Source organism: Archocentrus centrarchus, chromosome 2 (genome assembly GCF_007364275.1).
Source record: "Archocentrus centrarchus isolate MPI-CPG fArcCen1 chromosome 2, fArcCen1, whole genome shotgun sequence".
Classification (NCBI taxonomy): Eukaryota; Metazoa; Chordata; class Actinopteri; order Cichliformes; family Cichlidae; genus Archocentrus; species Archocentrus centrarchus.
In genome coordinates, this window is record NC_044347.1 from 8479072 (window position 1) to 8501514 (window position 22443).

Genomic DNA, 22443 nt, shown 5'->3' on the forward strand with positions numbered 1-22443 from the left:
GTCGGCCTGAGGAAATAAGGTGCTATGGTGAAAACCATAAGTATTCCTTCAGAGAGCGGATGTAGAGGCAACTAAATAGATTATACGAACACATTCATTCCTTATATTTATGGTGGATGTGGATGTGCTATCTGTGGAAACGAAGTTGGTGTACACTTCTCCATTCCTCAGGCATCATCTCACTCTCCAGGATTGTGTTAAACAATGTAGTTAAAAAGTCCACTCTCTGTCCTTACAGCGATATCTCCACAGGTATGTCATCAGGACCAACTGCCTCACGTCCTCCTCACTAATCCTCTGTACTTCCACTGTTGCTCCTCCATCTTTTCCCTTCTGTCTCACTTTTTATATTCATCATCTACTCAAAGTGTTTCTTCCATCTCCAGAACACACTCTCTTCACTCATAAGTAAATTTCCATCTCTATTCTTAATTACCCCAAGCTGCTGCACATCCTTTCCAGCTTGATCTCTCTCTGCTTGACCAACCAAGTCCTTTTCTTCTTCCGTAGTGTCCTCACATACAACTCACTATAAACCTTTTGCTTTGCCTTTGCCACCTCTCTTTACCTTATTCCTTGCCTCTCAGTATTTCTGTCTATGTTCTTCACCTCCCTAACTATCCCACTTTTTCCTTGCTAATCTCTTCATTTCACTCTCCCATGGACACAGGGACATTTCTCTGCTTTCTCCCTGTTTCCATTGCTTTTAATCTGCACTTTGATTTCCCTCAAACCAACATGATCAAGAAGTAGTCAAGCTTAACTTCAAAAAGTCCCCTCTGAGCTCTGAATAAGATGAGGTCCTTTTTTGTGTCACTCTGTGTCTACACAAAGAGAAACTGAAAACAATACTGAGATCCCCCATTTATGCACCTGCAGATACAGTCAAATAAACCAGTTGAACCAGTTGTGATGTTTTTGTACAAATATCAGTGCATTCTGTTTGTTTAGAGACAGAGTAACAGAAAAAATGACCTGATCTGATTCATGAGATCACGTCTGTGTTGGTTTTGTGAAGTTAAGCTGTGCCTGCTTCTTGAACATGCTGGTTTGAGGGAAATCAAAGACTTTCACAGGGAAAAAAAGGAAAAGGAGAAAAGAGGAAGCTTCACTTTTCACATTAAAGTCTGATGTTCAGGAATTTGAACAATGTTGTTAAATGAACTAGACTGCTGCTCCTGCTGAGCCCCTCCCACCTGCTGCTTCAGGTGAAGTCTTTCCATGCATCAGCTCACCTGTGTGTCAGTATTTGGTGTCCAGGTGTGGAGTCAAGATTCTTTCTTCTTCTGCTCTGTTTGTAAGTTTGATTTGTTTCCTCTGTTTGTCTTTACTAACTTTACTGTCATTCCAACGAGACAAAACAAATTAATAGAAAAGTCTAAAAACTCAGTCAGAAAACTCTTAGGAAACATTTTAAACTGAGAACACATTAAATATACAAAATTGAACATTGGCCAAAGAAACACTGTGTGTATATGAAATCGCTACTCAGATTCCTCGTTAATCAAATCATGTTTTAAATGTCGCTGAAATGTGCAACACACGCAACCTTAGCAGTGCTCTCAGCAGTAACCTTGTGGTGCATTCAAAGTCACCTTGAGCTTAATGGAAAATGTCAACAACAGACAGTACAAGCCTGTTTGGGTGGTTTCTGCTGAGATGAGTCAGTGAATTTACAGTTGAGTGCGCAGCTCCTGGCACCACGCCTTGTTCACAGGAGCAGCCTGTGAACAATGTCATTGCAAAGGTCGAAGATTTAGAGAAGAAGCCAGTTCTTGTGGTAAATGTGGTTTAGGAGTTTCTCTTTCAGCAGGAGAATATTTAAATGAATCACACAATTTTACTAATTTACTAAGGTTGCAGCATGTAATGTACTGCAGATTAGACTGCAGTGGACTAAATTTAATGTGGAAAAAAGTGTGTTCTATGACTGATGAGGTCGTGGTGGCTGATTCTAAGAGTGTTTATTTGAAAAGAGACGAAGCGGTTTTTAGAACGAGTGCATCAGTGGATACTGAAAGCTCTGAGCGCAGTGCCAAAACTTTAAAAGTCCTTACTCAGTGTTCATGCTAAACAGTGTTTACCCGACTTATTCTGCTCTTCAATAATACTGGGATATTCATAAAACAAAACAGACCCCCCCCCCCCCCCCCAAACACACACACAGAGCAACTTCTCTCCATTGAATCTGTAACGATCTGTTTGTCTGTGAATATTTTTTTTTCTTTATGGTTCACTTGGACACTGAGATGTTTTCCTCCAGGAGTGTCTTCCTCACTTGGTTACATGTTGTGATGAAGGGCTTTCTTCTAGTATTATCCACACTTGTTCCCTGTGGATCTTGAAGAAATTAAAAAAATAAAAAATATGAGCTGCTGCTTAAGCCTTTTAGGTTTCTGCGTGTTCGTTTATCGAACAGGAATGAGGCAAAACAACGGAATAAGGAGTCCAATTACTAAATGTAATTAGCCATTTGTCCACAGTTTACAGATTAATCTGGGTCAGAACCGCATGCCATGCCCAGGTTTTACTGGATATGACATGAAGTACTGACACACTCTCTTTCAGCTCACAGTTTCATTTAGTCACAGCTTGTCAATCTTGGTACATCATTATACAAAACAAAACGTGGAAAACAGAAAATTTCAACAGCTGGGTGTTCAGATGACCTCGAAGTCTCCATTTCTATCATTGTGGTAGTCTCCATGAGTGGCTGACCGTTGCCCAGTGAGAACACAAAGTTCCCGATGACACCAAACATTATGAGCTTGTGTATTTTTAATCAGTTATGTTTATCTTCCAGTCTAGACAAAGTTTCTCAGGCAAATAAATGTACATATGGTAAGCGCAAACCTATACAATGACTGTATTGAAACTTCATAAAAACTCATTTCCTTCAACGTCCCAGGCTTTTCAAGGTTTTTCCCCCCTTTTTCTCTGAATGAAGCACACTCTTACCATATCCTGTTCTAATCCTCTCTATCTGATGGACCTTGTTGGGTATTTTCAGTCTAAGTTCAGCCTGCTTCATTCAGAGCTGCTTTCACAGCAGGTTGGGGCCTCACAGCAATAGCCTTGAATGCAAATAACACACTTTAGGTAATCCTTGTGATGTGGTCAATTTTGATAAAGAAACAACAAATAACAGAGACATAGACCTCAAAACAGCTGGATACGAGCTGTGAGGGTTCTCATTAAAGAGCAGCAGCTCCTTAATCCAGTTTCATTGTGGACACAAAAGAAAGCTGAGATTCTTCACTTTGAACCCAATTTATTATATAACTGTAACTCAAATATGTTTTTGATAAACAGTTAAAACTGCTTTAGTGTCTGAATTTTCTTCAGTAACTTCTAAAATCCTTCAGGCTGTAAACAGGTGTCACTGTGACTACCCCACTAAAAATCTGAAGGAAATATAGATCATTGGCTGCTGAGTTAGTTGATTAAGTGATCAGATGATTGATTAAATAACTTACCAACAGTAAATGAATCATAACTATTCAGAAAACTTATAATCATTTGTGATTTTAAGCAAACACCTGCTGTGTTTCTCTTGTTGTTCACAATAAAAAAAAACTGGATATTTTCAGCTGCTGGAAGTTTAACTATTATTTTTATTTTAATTTAAAATATTTCAGAGGATGATTGTTAGATTATTACTATTGTTTAGTAGCAGCTCTGGTTGGCTGTTCACATTAATCCTGAGCTTACACAGACAGAGCGTTACTGGATCAAAGATGCTTCTCATTAACAACAGTGTGTGTGCAGTTCTCAGCAAACTCAACAGGAATAATTAGTGTGAAACTTTGAACTTCGCTGATCCTCTTTGAATCATGGATCAGCGGAAATGTTTGAAAACATTCAGACATGTTGAACTGACTGAATATTGATCGATTGAAGCTTCCAGTCAAAGTGAATCAGTGTGTGTCAGTGAATGCATCGTGTGTGCTGGTCTGCAGCTTCCTGGCTCCATCTAGTACAGGGGTGCCCACACTTTTTCAGCTTGCGAGCTACTAGCAAACCTAGCGTGGTTAAATGTGCGTGCATAGCGTGGTAACAAAACGGATGGATGATGGTTCATCATCCATCTTCTACTTCTTTCAATGCCGTGCGAGCGACAGTTTTTCCCCAACTCCGCTGGGGGTTCCGTGCAATGTACCTGCACTCCTCTTGCGATTGACCAGTAGATCACGATCGATGTATTGGGCAACCCTGATCTAGTAGAAGAAGAGCAGCTGATGGCAGCTTCCTCTGCCTCACACTGCAGTCTGACTGCATTCAGCTGCACACATGATGAAAGAAGGATTTCAGTTGATGTGCATATGAATGATGTGTGTTTCCTCTGCAGGTGAAGGTAAAAAGTGTGTGTGAGCTGATGTGAATTCAGCAGCATGGATCAGTGTGAGGACAGAGAGGAGGGAGTCCCTCCCTCTAAAACCACTCTGTGTGGGGAACATGAGAGCCAGACCAAGCTCAGAGGTGAGATGACCATCTCTAACTGTCCATGACTCTTCTCCATGTCACAGCTCAGCACTCACATCACTGCTGCATCATTATTCACAGGAACCAACCTGAACCTGGACCTGGACCCAGCTGTGTGTCCTTAAAAAGTGATGGTTCTAAAGGTGCCATGGTAAATTTTAAAGGACACCAACCTTCTGCTGCACAGAGGTGAGCTGTTAGTAACTTTTACCTTTTCAGAGGTGATTTACTTGCTTCATGTTGTATATGATCTGCAGTGCACACGCTGTCAGTCCCTCAATCCCATTTCAACTTTCTCTTAACAAACAAGATTTTGGTCATTAACGAACTGAAAATCCACTTCAGTGAACATGCTGAATATCAACAGGCTTCAATCTCCAGTTTAGTAAAACAAAGTACAAACTTTCATGCACAGATTTCACTTTTTCTCCTAATTGATTGAACCTTAAACTAAATTTAAGTAACATGCTTTAAAATCTCAAATCATTTAAACACAGAAGGAATTGATGGCTAAATGATGAACCTGCTATCAAAATGCAGGTAAAAAGGAGAACTTGTTTTGAAGAGCCACATATCCCACATGGTGTTTAGTTTGTAATGAACTAAGTTTATTTAAGAAATTATCAGAAAACAGATCAAACATTCGGGGTGGGCATTAAATTAGTTCAGTTTATTAAAACTAATGAATCCCATCATGATGATCAGATTTTGGTTTTAGTTTGTAAATTGTCAGAATGGATTCAGAACTGGTTTTTTGCTCACTGTAGCAGAGAATAAGTGTGTTCTGCAGCTCAGAAAATTTGATGTTGTAGTACTTTGGGAAATAATAAAGTGACAAAGACCACAAAATATCAACTATGTCCAAAATGTGGAGGTAAAACTTGGCAGGCGTGCAGAGGAGATTTCCCAGTTTTCAGACATCGTTTCGGCTTTAGCGCAGTGAGAAGAGGATATGCAATATTTCCAATGAAAAGTTTTTTAAAGTTCACATGAAATCTCTAACTCTACAAAACACAGGTCTCTCTATACTGACATCATCATTTCATAACCCCCAACATCATTGAGAGAGTCTTATTTTGCTGAAACTTTTATTCTGATGAAATAAAATGTTTTTAAAAATATTTTTTATTGTAGGTTTAGTCCATTAAAATTCTATTAAAGTAGGAGACTGGAAGTTTTATCACATACTGCTCATGTACTGAAAAGGAAAAATTTTAAATTTTGCTTGTTAAATGTATATTAAGTACACATTTAATAAGCAACATTCGTATCCTTATGTGATGTACACATTGGGTAACTTCAGTGGTCCTCACACTTTTTGCACCACTTCACAAGATGAATTCTTGTCGTGCCTCGTGTGAGCTCCATGGTGTTGAAGGAGGTCCGGGAGACCAGCAGACAGTGACAGTGGAGAGATTTGCAAGTCGCTAACGTTTCCAATGTTCAACATTTGTTCCAAATGACTTTTCTCACAGGTTGATGGCGCCCCACCGATCATGACCCACCAATGGGGTGCCTCATAGTTTGAGAACACATGGTTCATTGGAATGTGTTTTGTGAATTTATAGATAGTGCCTTACATGAAACCTCAGAGATAATGTTTAAAACAACATTTCTTTATGTGGCTTCAAGTATAAAATCAATTTCTTGTGGCTGACAATCAAATATCCATGTATTTAAAGTTTGGGTGGCTGATAATAAATATTCAGCTTAGGTTTTAATAATGTTTTGCATTTACAGTAAATGTCTTTGTGACTTTTTTTTGGTGCCTTGTAGAAAGTTTTCTGTCAAGAGAAAGTCTGATAAACAAAATTCCCTGGAAATAAATCTTTATGTTATGAATGGTGATGAAACAGTAAAACATATTTTAGAGTGAAGGAAAAAACTGTTTAACATCATTAAGAATTAAATGTACAGTAAAGTACAGTAAATAAAACTGTGATATTTTTAGTCTTTAGTTTTAGATATAATTTTAAACTTTGACGTTTTGTCTTAGCACTGAAACACAACAAAACACAGCAAACACACAAATTAAATGCAAAGCACTGAGCTGTTGAGTCAGCACGACTGCTAAACCTGAGTCACTGTGAAAATATCACCTGTTGGATCTTTACCCTGTGCTTCAACTAATTCTTCATGATTCCTTCACAGAGTGGATCAGGAGAGCTCAGAGGTTCCCAGTGGTCAGTCTGCCCAGCAGCATCAAACACAGCTGGACTCCATATTTATGGTTTGTACATGTACAACAACTACTGTTACATCTGTTCTTTCAGTCATCTCCATGCTGCACTTTGTAGACCAGTGGATTGTCATTGTACTCATGTTTCTGATGTTTGACTCTGTTGTTTTAGTCTGATTGGAGCATTCATACAGTATTCTCTTCCAGCTGCTGGAGGAAAATATCATCAGTTTTGTGAAGGACGAACTGAAGAAAATCCAGAAGGTTTTAAATCCAGAAATTGTAAAGCATCAGAAGGAGGATGAGGAGTTGTTGGAGGGTCAGGAGAAAGTAGAGAGGAAGGAAAACAGAGATGCATTTGTGAAGATCACACTGCACTTCCTGAAGAAAATGAAGCAGGTGGAGCTGGCTGACCGTCTGCACAGCAGTAAGAGGATTTCTCTGAAAAAGTTGACAGAACACAATGAAAATTCTATATTTATATTTACTTATATAGTTCATATTTATTAAGATTATATGTTTTGTGTTCTTTGAGAATTTCCCATCACCTGCCAGGAGAAACTTAAATCCACTCTGAAGAAGAAGTTCCAGTGTGTGTTTGAGGGGATCGCTAAAGCAGGAAACCCAACCCTTCTGAATCAGATCTACACAGAGCTCTACATCACAGAGGGAGGGGCTGCAGAGGTCAATGATGAACATGAGGTCAGACAGATTGAAACAGCATCCAGGAAACCAGAAACAACAATCAAACAAGAAGACATCTTTAAAGGCTCACCTGGAAGAGATGAACCAATCAGAACAGTGCTGACAAAGGGAGTGGCTGGCATTGGGAAAACAGTCTTAACACAGAAGTTCACTCTGGACTGGGCTGAAGACAAAGCCAACCAGGACATCCAGTTCATGTTTCCATTCACTTTCAGAGAGCTGAATGTGCTGAAAGAGAAAAAGTTCAGCTTGGTGGAACTTGTTCATCACTTCTTTACTGAAACCAAAGAAGCAGGAATCTGCAGCTTTGAAGACTTCCAGGTTGTGTTCATCTTTGATGGTCTGGATGAGTGTCGACTTCCTCTGGACTTCCACAAAACTAAAATCCTGGCTGATGTTACAGAGTCCACCTCAGTGGATGTGCTGCTGACAAACCTCATCAGGGGGAACCTTCCCTCTGCTCGCCTCTGGATAACCACACGACCTGCAGCTGCCAATCAGATCCCTGCTGAGTGTGTTGACATGGTGACAGAGGTCAGAGGGTTCACTGACCCACAGAAGGAGGAGTACTTCTGGAAGAGATTCAGAGATGAGGAGCAGGCCAGCAGGATCATCTCCCACATCAAGACATCACGAAGCCTCCACATCATGTGCCACATCCCAGTCTTCTGCTGGATCACTGCTACAGTTCTGGAGGATGTGCTGAAAACCAGAGAGAGAGGACAGCTGCCCAAGACCCTGACTGAGATGTACATCCACTTCCTGGTGGTTCAGGCCAAAGTGAAGAAGGTCAAGTATGATGGAGGAGCTGAGACAGATCCACACTGGAGTCCAGAGAGCAGGAAGATGATTGAGTCTCTGGGAAAACTGGCTTTTGATCAGCTGCAGAAAGGAAACCTGATCTTCTATGAATCAGACCTGACAGAGTGTGGCATCGATATCAGAGCAGCCTCAGTGTACTCAGGAGTGTTCACACAGATCTTTAAAGAGGAGAGAGGGCTGTACCAGGACAAGGTGTTCTGCTTCATCCATCTGAGTGTTCAGGAGTTTCTGGCTGCTCTTCATGTCCATCTGACCTTCATCAACTCTGGAGTCAATCTGCTGGAAGAACAACAATCAACCTCCCAGACAGAGCAACACCTCTACCAGAGTGCTGTGAACAAGGCCTTACAGAGTCCAAATGGACACCTGGACTTGTTCCTCCGCTTCCTCCTGGGTCTTTCACTGCAGACCAATCAGACTCTCCTACAAGGTCTTCTGACACAGACAGGAAGTGGCTCACAGACCAATCAGGAAACAGTCCAGTACATCAAGGTGAAGCTCAGTGAGAATCTGTCTGCAGAGAAAAGCATCAACCTGTTCCACTGTCTGAATGAACTGAATGATGGTTCTCTAGTGGAGGAGATCCAACAGTCCCTGAGTTCCGGAAGTCTCTCCACAGATGAACTGTCTCCTGCTCAGTGGTCAGCTCTGGTCTTCATCTTACTGTCATCAGAAGAAGATCTGGATGTGTTTGACCTGAAGAAATACTCTGCTTCAGAGGAGGCTCTGCTGAGGCTGCTGCCAGTGGTCAAAGCCTCTAAGAAAGTTTTGTAAGTTATCATAAAGCTTTCATGACTTAAATACACATTTTTTAAAAAAAAGAAAACCAAATACCTCATTATTTTGTTAATGTTTCATCAGGTTGAGTAGTTGTAACCTCTCAGAGAGAAGCTGTGAAGCTCTGTCCTCAGTTCTCATCTCCCAGTCCTCTAGTCTGCGAGAGTTGGACCTGAGTAACAATGACCTGAAAGATTCAGGAGTGAAGATTTTGTCTTCTGGAATCAAGAGTCACCATTGTAAACTTCAAACACTCAGGTCAGGATCAGTGGTTAATCTATGCAGGATTTTCTTATTTAATAGTTAATAGTTTTTTGAAAGTACAACCTTCTCCAATCAGACAGTTTGTGTACATGAGGATTATCCCTCTATATCCTAAAATAATTCTATTAGAATGTTGTGGATTCTTGATTCTGAAAGAAAGGGGAAATCTGGTGAGCACTCTAAACATCTAAATATAGCTTTAAAACTACTGTGAAGTTTGTTATAAGTTAGTTTGAATTTAACCATCACAAGTATGTAACTGATGACTATTATTTGTACATTCATTCAGTTCATCATCTATTTCTCTTTAACTCTTACTCATTATTTCTTACTCCTCCTCCTCTCCGTCTTCCTCCTCCATCACCACTGCTTTTTCTCCTCCCACATCTACATTTCATCATCTTCCTCTTCACCTTATGCCTCATCTCCTGAACTGAAATCAGGGCTCTAACACACAAAAACATTCATAAAAATGCACATTTATTCACAATTACTGATTTTCAGCAGTTTAGACATGCGACCCCCCGTCTCTGGACAAGAGTCGACTAAACAACAACAGCTGGTTTAAAGCTTTTGAGCTACATTCATCATGTTATCCACATTCTAGTTTCTCCACTTTATTCATGACCAATCACTCCAAACTATTAACAATCCCACCACCTTCAACTGAATTAAGTTGTACAATTTAATGTCTGAATCAAATTTACTTTTCTAGAGCTGTCATCATCCTTTTGTAGGTTAGTCAACTGCACTGCTGCTCTCTAAGACTGTCATGTATTGTGTGGTGTCTGCAGGCTGTCAGGCTGCCTGATCACAGAAGAAGGTTGTAAGTCTCTGGTCTCAGCTTTGAGCTCCAACCCCTCCCATCTGAGAGAGCTGGACCTGAGCTACAACCATCCAGGAGAGGCAGGAGTGAAGCTGCTGGAGCAGCTGAGACTGGAAACTCTCAGGTATGGAGAGGCCTGTTGCAGCCACAGACTGTACAGTTTCGAAGAGAGAAGAAGGTGAATCTTTTTCTCTGTGTTTCACTTTAGTACTATTTAAATCTTCAAATAACACTTAAATCGAGAATGAAGAACTCATACATGTGGCAGCTTTTTACTTTGCTCATGGCTGCTGTGAGGGGTTCCAAGAAAAAGAAACACTCAATACATTATGGGAACCCCCCAGAAGCCTAGGCCTATAGCAGGATAACTAAGGGAGGGTTCAGGGTCACCTGGTCCAGCTCTAACTATAAGCTTGATCATAAAGGAAACTTTTAAGCCTAATCTTAAAAATAGAGAGGGTGTCTGTCTCCTGAATCCAAGCTGGAAGCTGGTTCCACAGAAGAGGGGCCTGAAAGCTGAAAGCTCTGCCTCCCATTCTACTCTTTGATGAGCTATTATAGTTTATTTGCTTGTGCTCTGTTCTCTCTATGCCCTTTTCATATTTTGTCCCCTTTCTCTTTTTTTTCTCTCTCAGCCTGTCAACTCTGGCATTGCAAGGACACCTGTACATGTATGGGAAAAATAACACAGATAAATAAAATAAAAGAACAAACAATTAACCAAAGGAGCCTATAGAGAATCTATAGAGCTCATCTTGGAAGAGTAAATATGTCTGGCACAACAGTGATTTCAGATCACAATTCTGTTCGCAAAATCTGCCACACATGACAGGCTTAAAATAAATAAATGAATGAATAAATAAATACATACCCTGGGAACCACAAGTATACCAGCATTTGGAGAGCAAAGTGCTCTATTGGTTTGATTCCCGGGCCCCATGCAATCACCAGTCTTGCCTGGTGGCGAGTGGAGACACTGATTAGACCAGTGTATGTTTCTAACAGAACTACTTTATAAAGACACACAATGATCTAAAACAAATGTAAGATTTGTTGTGCTGCTTGATTACAGTAAAAATAATAATAATGATTTATTTTTAGACAGTTTACTAAGGGAATGGTTTAAGCTGCCAGTTTAGTAAAGAAGATTGTGTCTGTATAGAGCAGAATTAATGTTACCAAAGAGGTTTGAAAAACTTATCAAACTCTTAACCTACACAACCGTGATATGAGTATCACAAGTTAACACAGAGCTATGCCAGCCATCTGTGGCTGTGCTGTGTTATACTTTGCTGTTCCCAAGTACTTTTGTCCAGTGGTTGGAAATGAGGTGTGTTGATGTTACTTTTCAGCAAACACCAGTACAGTTATGTGTGCACAGTAACACGTAAGGCATGTGGTCCCAGTTCATGTCTTCTCTTTGCTTTGAGAACAGGTCCATGTAAAACCAGAGCCCCTTTCTCCATTGTGTTTATCACTGATTTTTCCATTGATCAGTATTTTATTATCAGTGCAAAGATCACAATCAACTCCTATCAGTCCAAACAGACTGTTTTTAGCACTGAAAACCTACTTTTGAGAGTTGATGAAAATGTTTAAGTGACTGGAAAATATGGGCTGTTAGTTTAGGAGTTTTATTTCCACAGTGCAAGATTTTACAAGAAAGTATTAAAATAAATCATACAATAAGCTTTATTAAGGCTCATGATAAATATTTGCTGTGATTTTTGCTCTAATCAAACAGCCTCACTGGAACACGGTAACCACAGGACAGGACTATGGAGAGATTTGCTTCAAGTGTATGAGTCCAAATGTTGGACTGTTCCTTTATCAGTGTCTAACAGTGTGTGTCTGAGAGCGATGTAATGTCCATGTGTGCATGCTGAAAGAGACTGTGCTGCTCTGACCCCCCTCCTCCTTTCAGGGTGGAGCCTGCTGGAGTCCGATGGCTGATCCCAGGTCTGAGGAAGTGTAAGTGTGTTTTTAATGTGATTGATGAAAACAAAGCAGCACACATTCAACCATCTTCAAACTGTCACATCACTCATTCACATCTCTGATGTCAGGAGTCATCATCAAAGTGTCAATCAATGAACAGATGATGGATCAATAACTGCAGCTGGATTGTGTTTGTTCTCTCCATCAGATTCCTGTCAACTCACAATCGACACAAACACAGTGAACACAAAACTACAACTGTCTGACAACAACAGGAAGGTGACATATGTGGAGGAGGTTCAGTCATATCCTGATCATCCAGACAGATTTGATGTCCTTCAGCTGCTGTGTAGAGATGGTCTGACTGGTTGCTGTTACTGGGAGGTCGATTGGAGAGGAGAGGTTTATATATCACTGAGTTACAGAAGACTCAGCAGAAAAGGAGATGGTTATGACTGTTTGTTTGGAAGGAATGATCAGTCCTGGTTTCTGTTCTGCTCTGATGTTAAAGGTTACGCTGTCTGTCACAATAACAGAGAAACATTCATCCCCTCCTCCTCCTCCTCCTCCTCTGTCTCTAACAGAGTAGCAGTGTATGTGGACTGTCCTGCTGGCACTCTGTCCTTCTACAGAGTCTCCTCTGACACTCTGATCCACCTCCACACCTTCAACACCACATTCACTGAACCTCTTTATCCTGGATTTACAGCCTGGTTTCCTGGTTCCTCAGTGTCTCTGTGCTGAGTTTAGTGTAAAGAGTGTCCTCCTGTCAGAGAAACTCTGACTGTTGAACAGATAGTTCAGTCTGTACATGTGTATCCTTTAACTGTGAAGCAGTTTGACTCTAAATTGATGGTTTGTCACCCTCTGTTGGTAAAAAGATGAACTACATTCTGATCTTCATGACTCGCTCTCATTATGTAAAACATCTTTCATTTACTTCTAAATATAGACCTGATTTGATGGATAACCCTGATGCTAAATATTGACACACTGTTACTCCTGGACTTGTTAGGCAAATATCACAAACACACCTGTAAGTGGAAGCAATGAACTCCTTCATTCAACATGTTTATAAAACAATTTGACCTTTTTTTGAAGTCAGTGAGATTTGCATTTAAAAAATAAATAAAGAAAAGAAAATAAAATAAAACATTTTTCACATTTTAAATGTTCCTTTGTGCTTTTGGTTTGCTTTGTTTACTTGGTAGTTGATATTTTGTTGCTGATTCTGTGTGTTTAGTGATTTTACACTCTGAGTTTTTAATTAATCAAAATAGTTAAATATTGTTTTTATAATTGTGCCGCTAACTGTTGTTAACCACACTGATACCAACAGCTTCATGTTAATGTGGATGAACTGGACTGTTCAGAGCAACTATCAGGATCACTGCCCTCCAGTGGTCACTGTCAGTAACTACAACTCTGCACATCCAATAATCCTGACATTGTGACACATTTCCTGCAGTGTTTCAGCACAGAGATTATTACACTGATAGAAACACCCTCAGGTGGTCAAATGAGCAACTGCCTGTAATAAAAATCAATCAGGTACACACACACACACAAAATGATGACAGAGCTTTGATTGAGGGCTAAAACTGGTTTACTGAGAGGCTTCCTGCTCCTCAACAATACACACTGTTCAGTTCACATGTGATTAAGGACACAGCTCAGCTAAAACCACTCAAACTAAACTGGACTGTTTTCTTTCATATGCAGTGAAAGCAGTTTGAATTCAGACTCACAATATAAACACATCATTTTAGAGGCTGCGTTCAAGAACAGGACAGAGATGCTGGTTTCTGTGAAACCTCCAAATATTTCCAGATGTTTCTAAAGATGAAGCAGAATTCATCCCCAGCTGATCCGTTTCTGATTTTCCTGATCGTGAACTTGCCCTCAAACGTCTCTCTGTGTGTTAAAACTCTTCTTAAAGTTTAGTTTCACCGTCCTGAAACTCGTGTTTCTGATAACCGATGCTGATCGTCTCCATGTGAAGGTAATGAAGCAGTGTGTCATCTTTTCCTCACTAACAGCAGCAATTTAACAGCTTTAATAGGAAGAACGCTTCATGGACCTGTGAACAGACTGTCTCTTCCTCTTTTGTATTATTAATGTGACTTTCTTTAAGATAACATGAATGTGATTCTTGGGAGTTTTCCCAACACTGACAGCCAGGCAGGAGGAGTTTGACTCTCCTATAGACTGAAGCTTCCAGGCAGAAAGCAGAACAACATCAGGAAGCAACAAGAACAAGATGGCAGCTTCAAATCCTCTAAGTGGGGACTGGGAACAGGTGAGGGCGCTGTGGGAGTCAGGTGACTGAAAGCAGGTGGAGCGTCTGAGGACACCTGGTGGCTGGATGGAGTGAAGAGGTGAAAGCAGCACAGGCTGAGACAGGAGCAGAGCCGAGGTGGTTCTAGACTGACCTGCAGCAGACCACAGACCTCCTGTGAGTCTGAGGGTGACTTCATGCTGGAGAAGGATGAAGGACTCTGACCTGAACCAGTTCCTCCAACACCTTCACCCACTTTCTACCTGCTCTGTTCCCTCTTTTACACCAACATGATCAGGTCACTTCCTCCAACTTAATGTCAGCTGTAAAAGTTCCACGTCTAAATCTACAATCAGGGGAAATCAGAGTGAATCAGGCTCTGCTGTTAGGTTGAAATCTGATAAGTTAACTCCACAGTGACAGGTGCAGATGAGGAATGCCAACATCCCAACATGTTTATCATTCATCAAACTGATACAATCAGTTCAGCGTTGTTGTGAGACACAAAAAAAGCTCCCAGGTGTTTTTCTGTGAGGCAGATATTTCTCAGTGGCACTGATACAACATTCCTCTCAAAGCTGGTGTGAGATGTTGGAGGTCCAACTGTTGAACCAGTTGGACCTGCAGAGTCTTGTAGTCAGTGCACAAGCATGCTGTCTACTGTCATCACCCCGTTCCTCTGCTGCAGCTTGCTGTCTGTTTTTCTTCCTTTCTTTTTGTTCACACCCATCATTTTCCAAGGTTCAAAAAAAGATGAACCAAAATAACTTTCATTTTATGGTTATTTTTGTTTTGTGTTAAAGCTTTATCTCTGATAATGAGAAAATATGGGATTTGTCAGGTGGGCGATAATCAAGGAACTGGATTGAGAGAAAGTCAAAAGTTGTGTGAAATATCTGTGTGCCTGGATCATATCCTGATCAAATGAACACATCTATGGACAACAGATGTGTTCTCAGACTGCTGGCTTACTTGTGGTTCCTCGGATACTTAAGAGTAGAATGGGAGGCAGAGCCTTCAGCTTTCAGGCCCCTCTTCTGTGGAACCAGCTCCCAGCTTGGATTCAGGAGACAGACACCCTCTCTATTTTTAAGATTAGGCTTAAAACTTTCCTTTATGATGAAGGGCTGGATCAGGTGACCCTTAACCCTCACTTAGTTATGCTGCTATAGGCCTAGGCTGCTGGGGGGTTCACATGATGCACTGTTTCTTTTCATTCACCTTATTTACTTTGTTTATACTCCACTCTGCATTTAATCATTAATTGTTATTAATCTCTGGCTCTCTTCCACAGCATGTCTTTCTCTCCCCTCAGCCCAACTGGTCACAGCAGATGACCCCCCCTCCCTGAGCCTGGTTCTGCTGGAGGTTTCTTCCTGTTAAAAGGAAGTTTTTCCTTCCCACTGTCACCAAGTGCTGCTCATAGGGGGTCATTTTTGACTGTTGGGTTTTCTCTGTATTATTGTAGGGTCTTTACCTGAAATACAAAGCACGTTCAGGTGACTGTTTGTTGTGATTTGGCGCTATATAAATAAAACTGAGTTGAATTGGATAGTGATCTCCCCAAAAACATGCATTACATGGAGTTCCCCACGCTGCATTCATGTAGGCTGTAAATTCAGAGTCTGGATACATTAAAGATGGTGTTGGTTTTGGCTCTAGTTCTGGGCTCTCCACAACTCTGTACCAAATATGAATCCAGTAGGTTTTGAACAAGTTGTGATTTTTTTTTTTTTACCTTTTTTTCTTTTTGTCCTCTTGTGTTTGTAAGTGGATGATTACAACTCCTGAAAGGTTTGCTGGTTATCTCCTCATCTGCTGCCAGCATGGACCGGTTTATCCACTCGTTTGTCCCGTCGTTCAGCTTCAGTTGCAGTAGGTCAGCCTCTGCTCTGCTCTTTGTTTTAACCTTGTGTACATACTGGCCCTGCTCATCTGCTCTCCTAGAAATCTGTTGGAGCGTGCATTGGTTTTCTTTAGAGACTTCGTAAATGCAGAGATTGTGTCAAAGTCAGGCCTGTCTGTGAAGGGTGACAGGTAAACAGGTTGTTTGTGAAGGAAGACACCTGAAACACTTTAATTTAAAAAAGTAAGACATTTAATATATTAAAGAACCAGAAGAATCACCTGCATGTGGGGACTCAGAGGATGAGACAGGCCTCTGTCTCTGCACTCTCTCTCCCTCTGAGCCAGTGTTCCTCTCTAACCATAACATCTTTATACTTCCTCTTATCTAAACATAAACAATCTCTGGGCACTACAAGTTGACCATTCAGTCTTGTTCAAGTTGGTTTTTCATGGCCCAGATTCCTCTCGTCAGCTGTGGAGTCATAAAGCACATCCTCTTCCAGATGTTTTAATTTGTCATAGAGAAATCTTGTCCAGATTAATGACAGAACATGGTGACATTGGTGATGTTTTAATTGTACGTTCTGTAGCTGAACCTCAAGATAAGATGCACTGAGACTGAGAAGTTAGTCTACTACTTTCTGTCTGTTGCTCTCTGTCTAATGGATTATTTAATTGTTTATTACTTGGTTGATCCACTGTTTATTAATTTACTTACTGGAGTTTACCGTTTAACATTTGTCCTTTATTCACTGAGTAAAAAATAATCCCTAACAGGGGTTAAAGCACCTGGAAGGAGTCACAGTGAAGAGGGAAAATGTGAGAAATAAACCCAGAATGATATTATAAAAGAGAGAGATCAGAGTGTTACTGAGACTGAAAGTGTTGAAGGAACGAGTCACAATTCAAAGCTTGATGTCTGAGGCTTCATCTGCAGTTTGGATTCTTAGTCATTTATTTGAGTTTTGGTTCCTGTCTTAATGTTAATGATGATTATCATCAGCAGCACTCGTCATTTTAGCCTCTCTGTTTTGTTTCTGTGCTAATGCCTCGGTCCTCCTGTGTTTCCTTGTCTCTGACAGCTTATTTTGTTTTGGCCACATTGTCCGCTCTCTGTAGTCCCATGAATTTCCTGATTATTTTCACCTACTGTTAATTCTTTCCTTGTGTGTTTTGCCATCACTTTGTTACATGTAGCAGTTGTGTGTCGGCTAAATGTGGAGAGAATCATGACTTTATACGAGGTCAGCCTGAAGAAATTAGGTGCTGTAAAAATGGTGAAAACTATGAGCCTTCCTTCAGAGAGTGGCTGTGGATGAGGAGGCAACCAATCAGATTATAGGAACACATTCATTCCTCATATTTATGATGCGATCTGTGAAAAAGTAGTCAGCGTACACTTCGTCTCCATTCCTCAGGAATCATCTCACTGTTCTCACTCTCTCTGTTCTTAATCACTCTAACCTGCTGCACATCCTTTCCAGCTCGATCTCTCTGCCGGGCCAATCAAGTCCTTTTCTTCTTCTTTAGTGTCTCATACAAACTCACTATAAACCTTTTGCTTTGCCTTTGCCACCCCTCTCCTCCCTGTACACCTGTCTACATTCTTCATCTCTCAGTCTGTCCCACCTTTTCTTTGCTGACCTCTTCCTCTGAATACGTTCCTGCAGCAGGAAGTCTCTTTGTCCTCTTTCTTCTGTTCAGAGGAAACAGCAAACACCTTCTTGGCAGTTTCCCTCATAACTTTAAAGAGATCATCTCAACACACACTTCTGAAAACTAGACTGCAGCAGTGATGAAGACTTGAATGTGTTCAGCCTTCATCAGCAGTGATCACACAGACAGCTGCAGCTTCTTCACCTTCTCATATTGTGACTCATTTAATGGCTAACATGTTACAGACTTACAGGGAGATCACAGAAGCTCAATGATTTGGGGATTAATATTACAAGTACTAAACAGTAGTAGTAGCAGTAGTATTACAGAATGTCAGCAGTCAGTTCAGTGGTTTGGTCTCTCCATTCTGGCTAACTGACTCACTGTGCTATCAACTGTATTCAGTTATTACAGACACACACTGCTGTCTGCTTTAGTGGCTTCAGTCAAACACTGAGCATATAGACTGTCAGCTCGCCCTCCTTCTGTTGTGTAAGAAAAAGGTTTCCTGTCTTCACACGTCAGCACATAAACTTTACTCTGAGACTCAGTCTGACCAGTCAGACGGCATATTTTTAATTTGAAGAGACACTGTGTCCTGCACGCACACACTGATGAAAATCTCTTATCTGATCTTATTCATGAGGACATGTCTGTGTTATTCAGAGCTCAGAGGAGGCTTTGAGACGTTGAGCTGTGACTGCTTCCTGAACATGTTGGTTTGAGGGAAATCAAAGAGCAGATTTAATGTAAAGAATGAAGAACAATGTTAATGTGTCTCTGAGTGCGTGAAATTTAGAAGAAACTCAAAGGAGAGTTTGAAAGAGAAGAAATGGGAGAAGGAGAAAAGAGGAAACTTCACTTTTCACATAAAAGTCTGATATTCAGGAACTTTAAGGATGTTTAATGAACTAGACTGCTGCTCCTGCTGAGCCCCTCCCACCTGCTGCTTCAGGTGGAGTCCCGCCTCCTTCCTAGAAGCAGCTCACCTGTGTCAGTGTTGAGTGTCCAGGTGTAGAGTGGAGCTTCTTCTTCTTCTGCTCTGTTTGCAGAAGTTGTAAGTTTGCTTTGTTTCTTCCTTTAAAAATTTGTCTTTATAAACTTTACTGCCTGTTTCTGCTCTGTAATCTTTAAAATTTCAGGATGAACTTTGGATTAAGGATGTTAACAAATGCTGAAATAATTCCTAAAAGAGAAAACAAAACATTTAAAACTGAGCACATTTTAAATAAACAAAGTTAAACAGTGGCCAAACAGATCCTGTGTGTGTATTTTAGGAGCTATTTGAAACCATTAATCAATCAAATCACATTTTAAATGTCGCCGTGTAACAATTGGAGCTTTCGTTATACTGCAGCAGCTGTTTGTGAGATATTTCCACCAGTGCTGGTGGGAAACAAATTTGTTCTGAGACTATTAATAAATAAGTCTCTAGTTTTTTTAATTTTTAACTAAGATTTCAAATTTGTTTCATAGTAATTTTTTGGTTGCGCAGAATGCACGAAGCAGGTTAGAGCAAATACATTTTCTACATTCTTCTATCAGTGCAAAGGTTGGAGTTTACAGAAGGAATTCCCTTTAAGAAGTTTCCTTTGTTTTCTCTCTGAATGGAGCACACTGTTGCCATGTCCTGTTCTAATCCTGATCGCCATCTCATGGACCTTTCTGGGAATTTTCAGTCTAAGGTTCAGAGCTGCTTTCACAAAAGGTCAGGGTCTCTGAGAAATGGCTTTAAATGCAAAGTGACACAATTTAAATAATCTCTGCCCCTTCTTATGTGCTCAGCTGTGTTAGAGAAATATCACTAAGACTTAAGGTCTTTACACACTGGACTGTGGGTTTGATGTTTCTCCTTATTGTTCACAATAAAGAGACCCTAAGACCTCCGGGTCGCTGCTCATGTGGCTGACCGGCCGGCTCACAGAGCAATTTCTTCATGTTTTTAGTGTTTTTAAGTTTTATATGGACATCTGCGGACTTTCCTGGATATTATTTCAGCTGTATACTTTCCTCTCATGGAATACCATCTCCATCAATGGATCAGATCTCTCAGTTGACCTACGGATTGTTTACTCCAGAGACGTCCTGCTGCAGCTTGGGACAAACAATCAGCTTGCCATAAACACAGACTCGTTTCCCGAGGAATTGCGCCGCAGGAACTCATCCCATCATGACAAATCCACTCATCGTAAATGGAAAGGAACCAGAAGGGCTAAGAAAAAAGGCGGATTAAGAGCTAGACTAAAGTGTGAGACATGTAAACAACGGTCGCTTCCTCCTGTTGTTTTAGCCAATGTGCGCTCACTCCGTAATAACATAGATGAGCTACAAGCTAACATCCATCATCTGCATGAATATAGGACTTCCTCTATTCTCGCTTTCACGGAAACTTGGCTGAATAAGAGGGATTGTAACAGGATACTGCACATAGATGGCTTTGCCCCCCCTGTGAGGCTAGACAGGGACGGAGAGCTATCTGGAAAACAACATGGCGGCGGTGTCTGCATGTATGTAAACACACGCTGGTGCTCGACAATTATGGTGAGGGAAAAACTGTGCACCACAGACATCGAACTTTTGGCCGTCTCTCTCCGACCCTACTATCTCCCCAGGAAATTCCCCCAGCTATTTTTTATTCTGGTATACATTCACCCTAAAGCTAATGCTGCCACTGCAACAGAACACATTATAAATTCTCTGAATAATCTGGAACGTGTCTCCCCCGATGCACCAAAATTCATCTTGGGTGATTTTAATCATTGCTCCCCTGGGAAAGTCCTTAAAGGCTTTCAGCAGTACATCACATGCACTACACGCTAGATAAATGCTTTGGGTCAGTCCCGGATGCATATAGGTCTGTCGCTCTCCCCCCCTTGGGTTCTGCTGACCATAACACCATTCTACTTGTTCCAGCATACATTCCAATCGTAAAAAGAGTTAAGAAAGTTGTGCGTAACATCAAGCAGTGGACCAAAGACAGTATCCTGGCTCTCCAGGGATGTTTTGAATCCACAAATTGGAACAACCTCCTAACCCCTTCCTACAGCATCAATGAACAAATTGACACGATATCTTCATACATCTATATCTGTAGACGGCATCATTCCTTCCAAAACTGTTACAATTTTCCCTAACAATAAGCCCTGGATCACCAAGGAGCTCAAGGAAATCCTCAACAGCTGCACAGTCCCACAGCTATGGAAACACTCAACAGTTATTCCTATTCCTAAGAAAAACACAGCCAAGGTACTCAATGATTTTAGACCTGTGGCTCTCACCGCCCTTGTGATGAAAGCTATGGAGAGGATTGTTAAACGCCACATCATTGGAGTTATCAACTCACAGATGGATCCTCTCCAGTTTGCGTATCGCATGAATAGAGGTGTTGATGATGCCAAGATATTCATCATGGACACAATTCATAAGCATTTGGAACGCCCAAATACTTCAGCCAGACTCCTGTTTGCAGATTTTTCTTCAGCTTTTAACACCCTTCAGCCTCACATTTTGGCCCACAAACTCGCTTCACACTTTCACCTGGAGGATCAGCTCATTCTGTGGTTACTGGACTTTCTAACCCATAGATCACAGAGAGTGCTGGTCAATAAGACCTATTCTGACCTACAATACACATCTACTGGCTCCCCTCAGGTTGTCGGCTTCGTTGTCTGGCATGCAAGACACAGAGGAGAAGGGCAACCTTTGTACCCAGAGCCGTCCAGCTCCTCAACTTATAGTTCCCCCATTCTAATATTATCCCCAACATAAGACGGACTGTTGTGGACTTTACTCCTTCATACTATATGCACACACACATACACACACATACACATACACATTCACATACTCATACACATACACATATATACATTCATATTGCATTAACTCTCATTGCAGTTGCACCCACCTTGTATATTTCCAATGCTCAGTTCATTATCTCTTTGTACTGGGTATATCTCTAACACTCCATCATTGATATCTTATATCTTATTGGACCATTAACTTGCACTGATTACTACTTGGTTGTGATATACAGATGTGACATATTTATTATAGTATCGGTCATTTATATTTTACTCTTAATCAGACCTTATATTTATTATGAAATTGCTGCTCTGTGTGCCCTCAATTGCCCTTTGGGGATGAATAAAGTTTTCTGAATCTGAATCTGAATACTGAACTGGAAATTTTCATCTGCTGAAAATTTAACTATTGTTTTTTTATTTAAGAAAATCAGTTCAGGGGATGATTGGCAGATTATTGTTTAGAGGACGCTCTGGTTGGCTGTCCACATTAATCCAGAGCTTCCAGAGATGGAACGTTACTGGATCAAATGTGCTTCTTATTAACAGCAAATCAGTGTGTGTGCAGTTCTCTGCAAACTAGCAAGAAGAATTGGTGTGACGCTTTGAACACTGATCATCCTCTCTGAATCATGGATCAGCTGAAATGTTAATGGACTGAAGCTTCAGGTCACAGTGAATCAGTGTGTGTCAGTGAATGCATCATGTTTGCTGGGCTGCAGCTTCATGGCTCCATCTAGTGGACTGATAGTAGAAGTAGAGCAGCTGCTCCCAGCTTCCTCTGCCTCACACTGTCTGACTGCATTCAGCTGCACACATGATGAAAGGAGGATTTCAGTTGATGTGACCATGAATGATGTGTGTT

At 40.9% G+C, this 22443-nt stretch overlaps 1 protein-coding gene across 1 annotated transcript in view; it reads left to right on the forward strand.

Moving 5' to 3' along the window:
* The window catches only part of LOC115796135 (NACHT, LRR and PYD domains-containing protein 12-like), a 118367-nt gene extending 105273 nt beyond the window's left edge, over nucleotides 1-13094 (forward strand). The window contains exons 11-14 of the mRNA XM_030752403.1: nucleotides 9050-9223; nucleotides 10024-10179; nucleotides 11980-12026; nucleotides 12202-13094. Coding sequence (XP_030608263.1) covers nucleotides 9050-9223; nucleotides 10024-10179; nucleotides 11980-12026; nucleotides 12202-12737 — 913 coding nt within the window. The 3' untranslated portion in view covers nucleotides 12738-13094. The remainder of the gene's footprint in view (nucleotides 1-9049; nucleotides 9224-10023; nucleotides 10180-11979; nucleotides 12027-12201) is intronic.
* Nucleotides 13095-22443: the final 9349 nt, after the last annotated feature.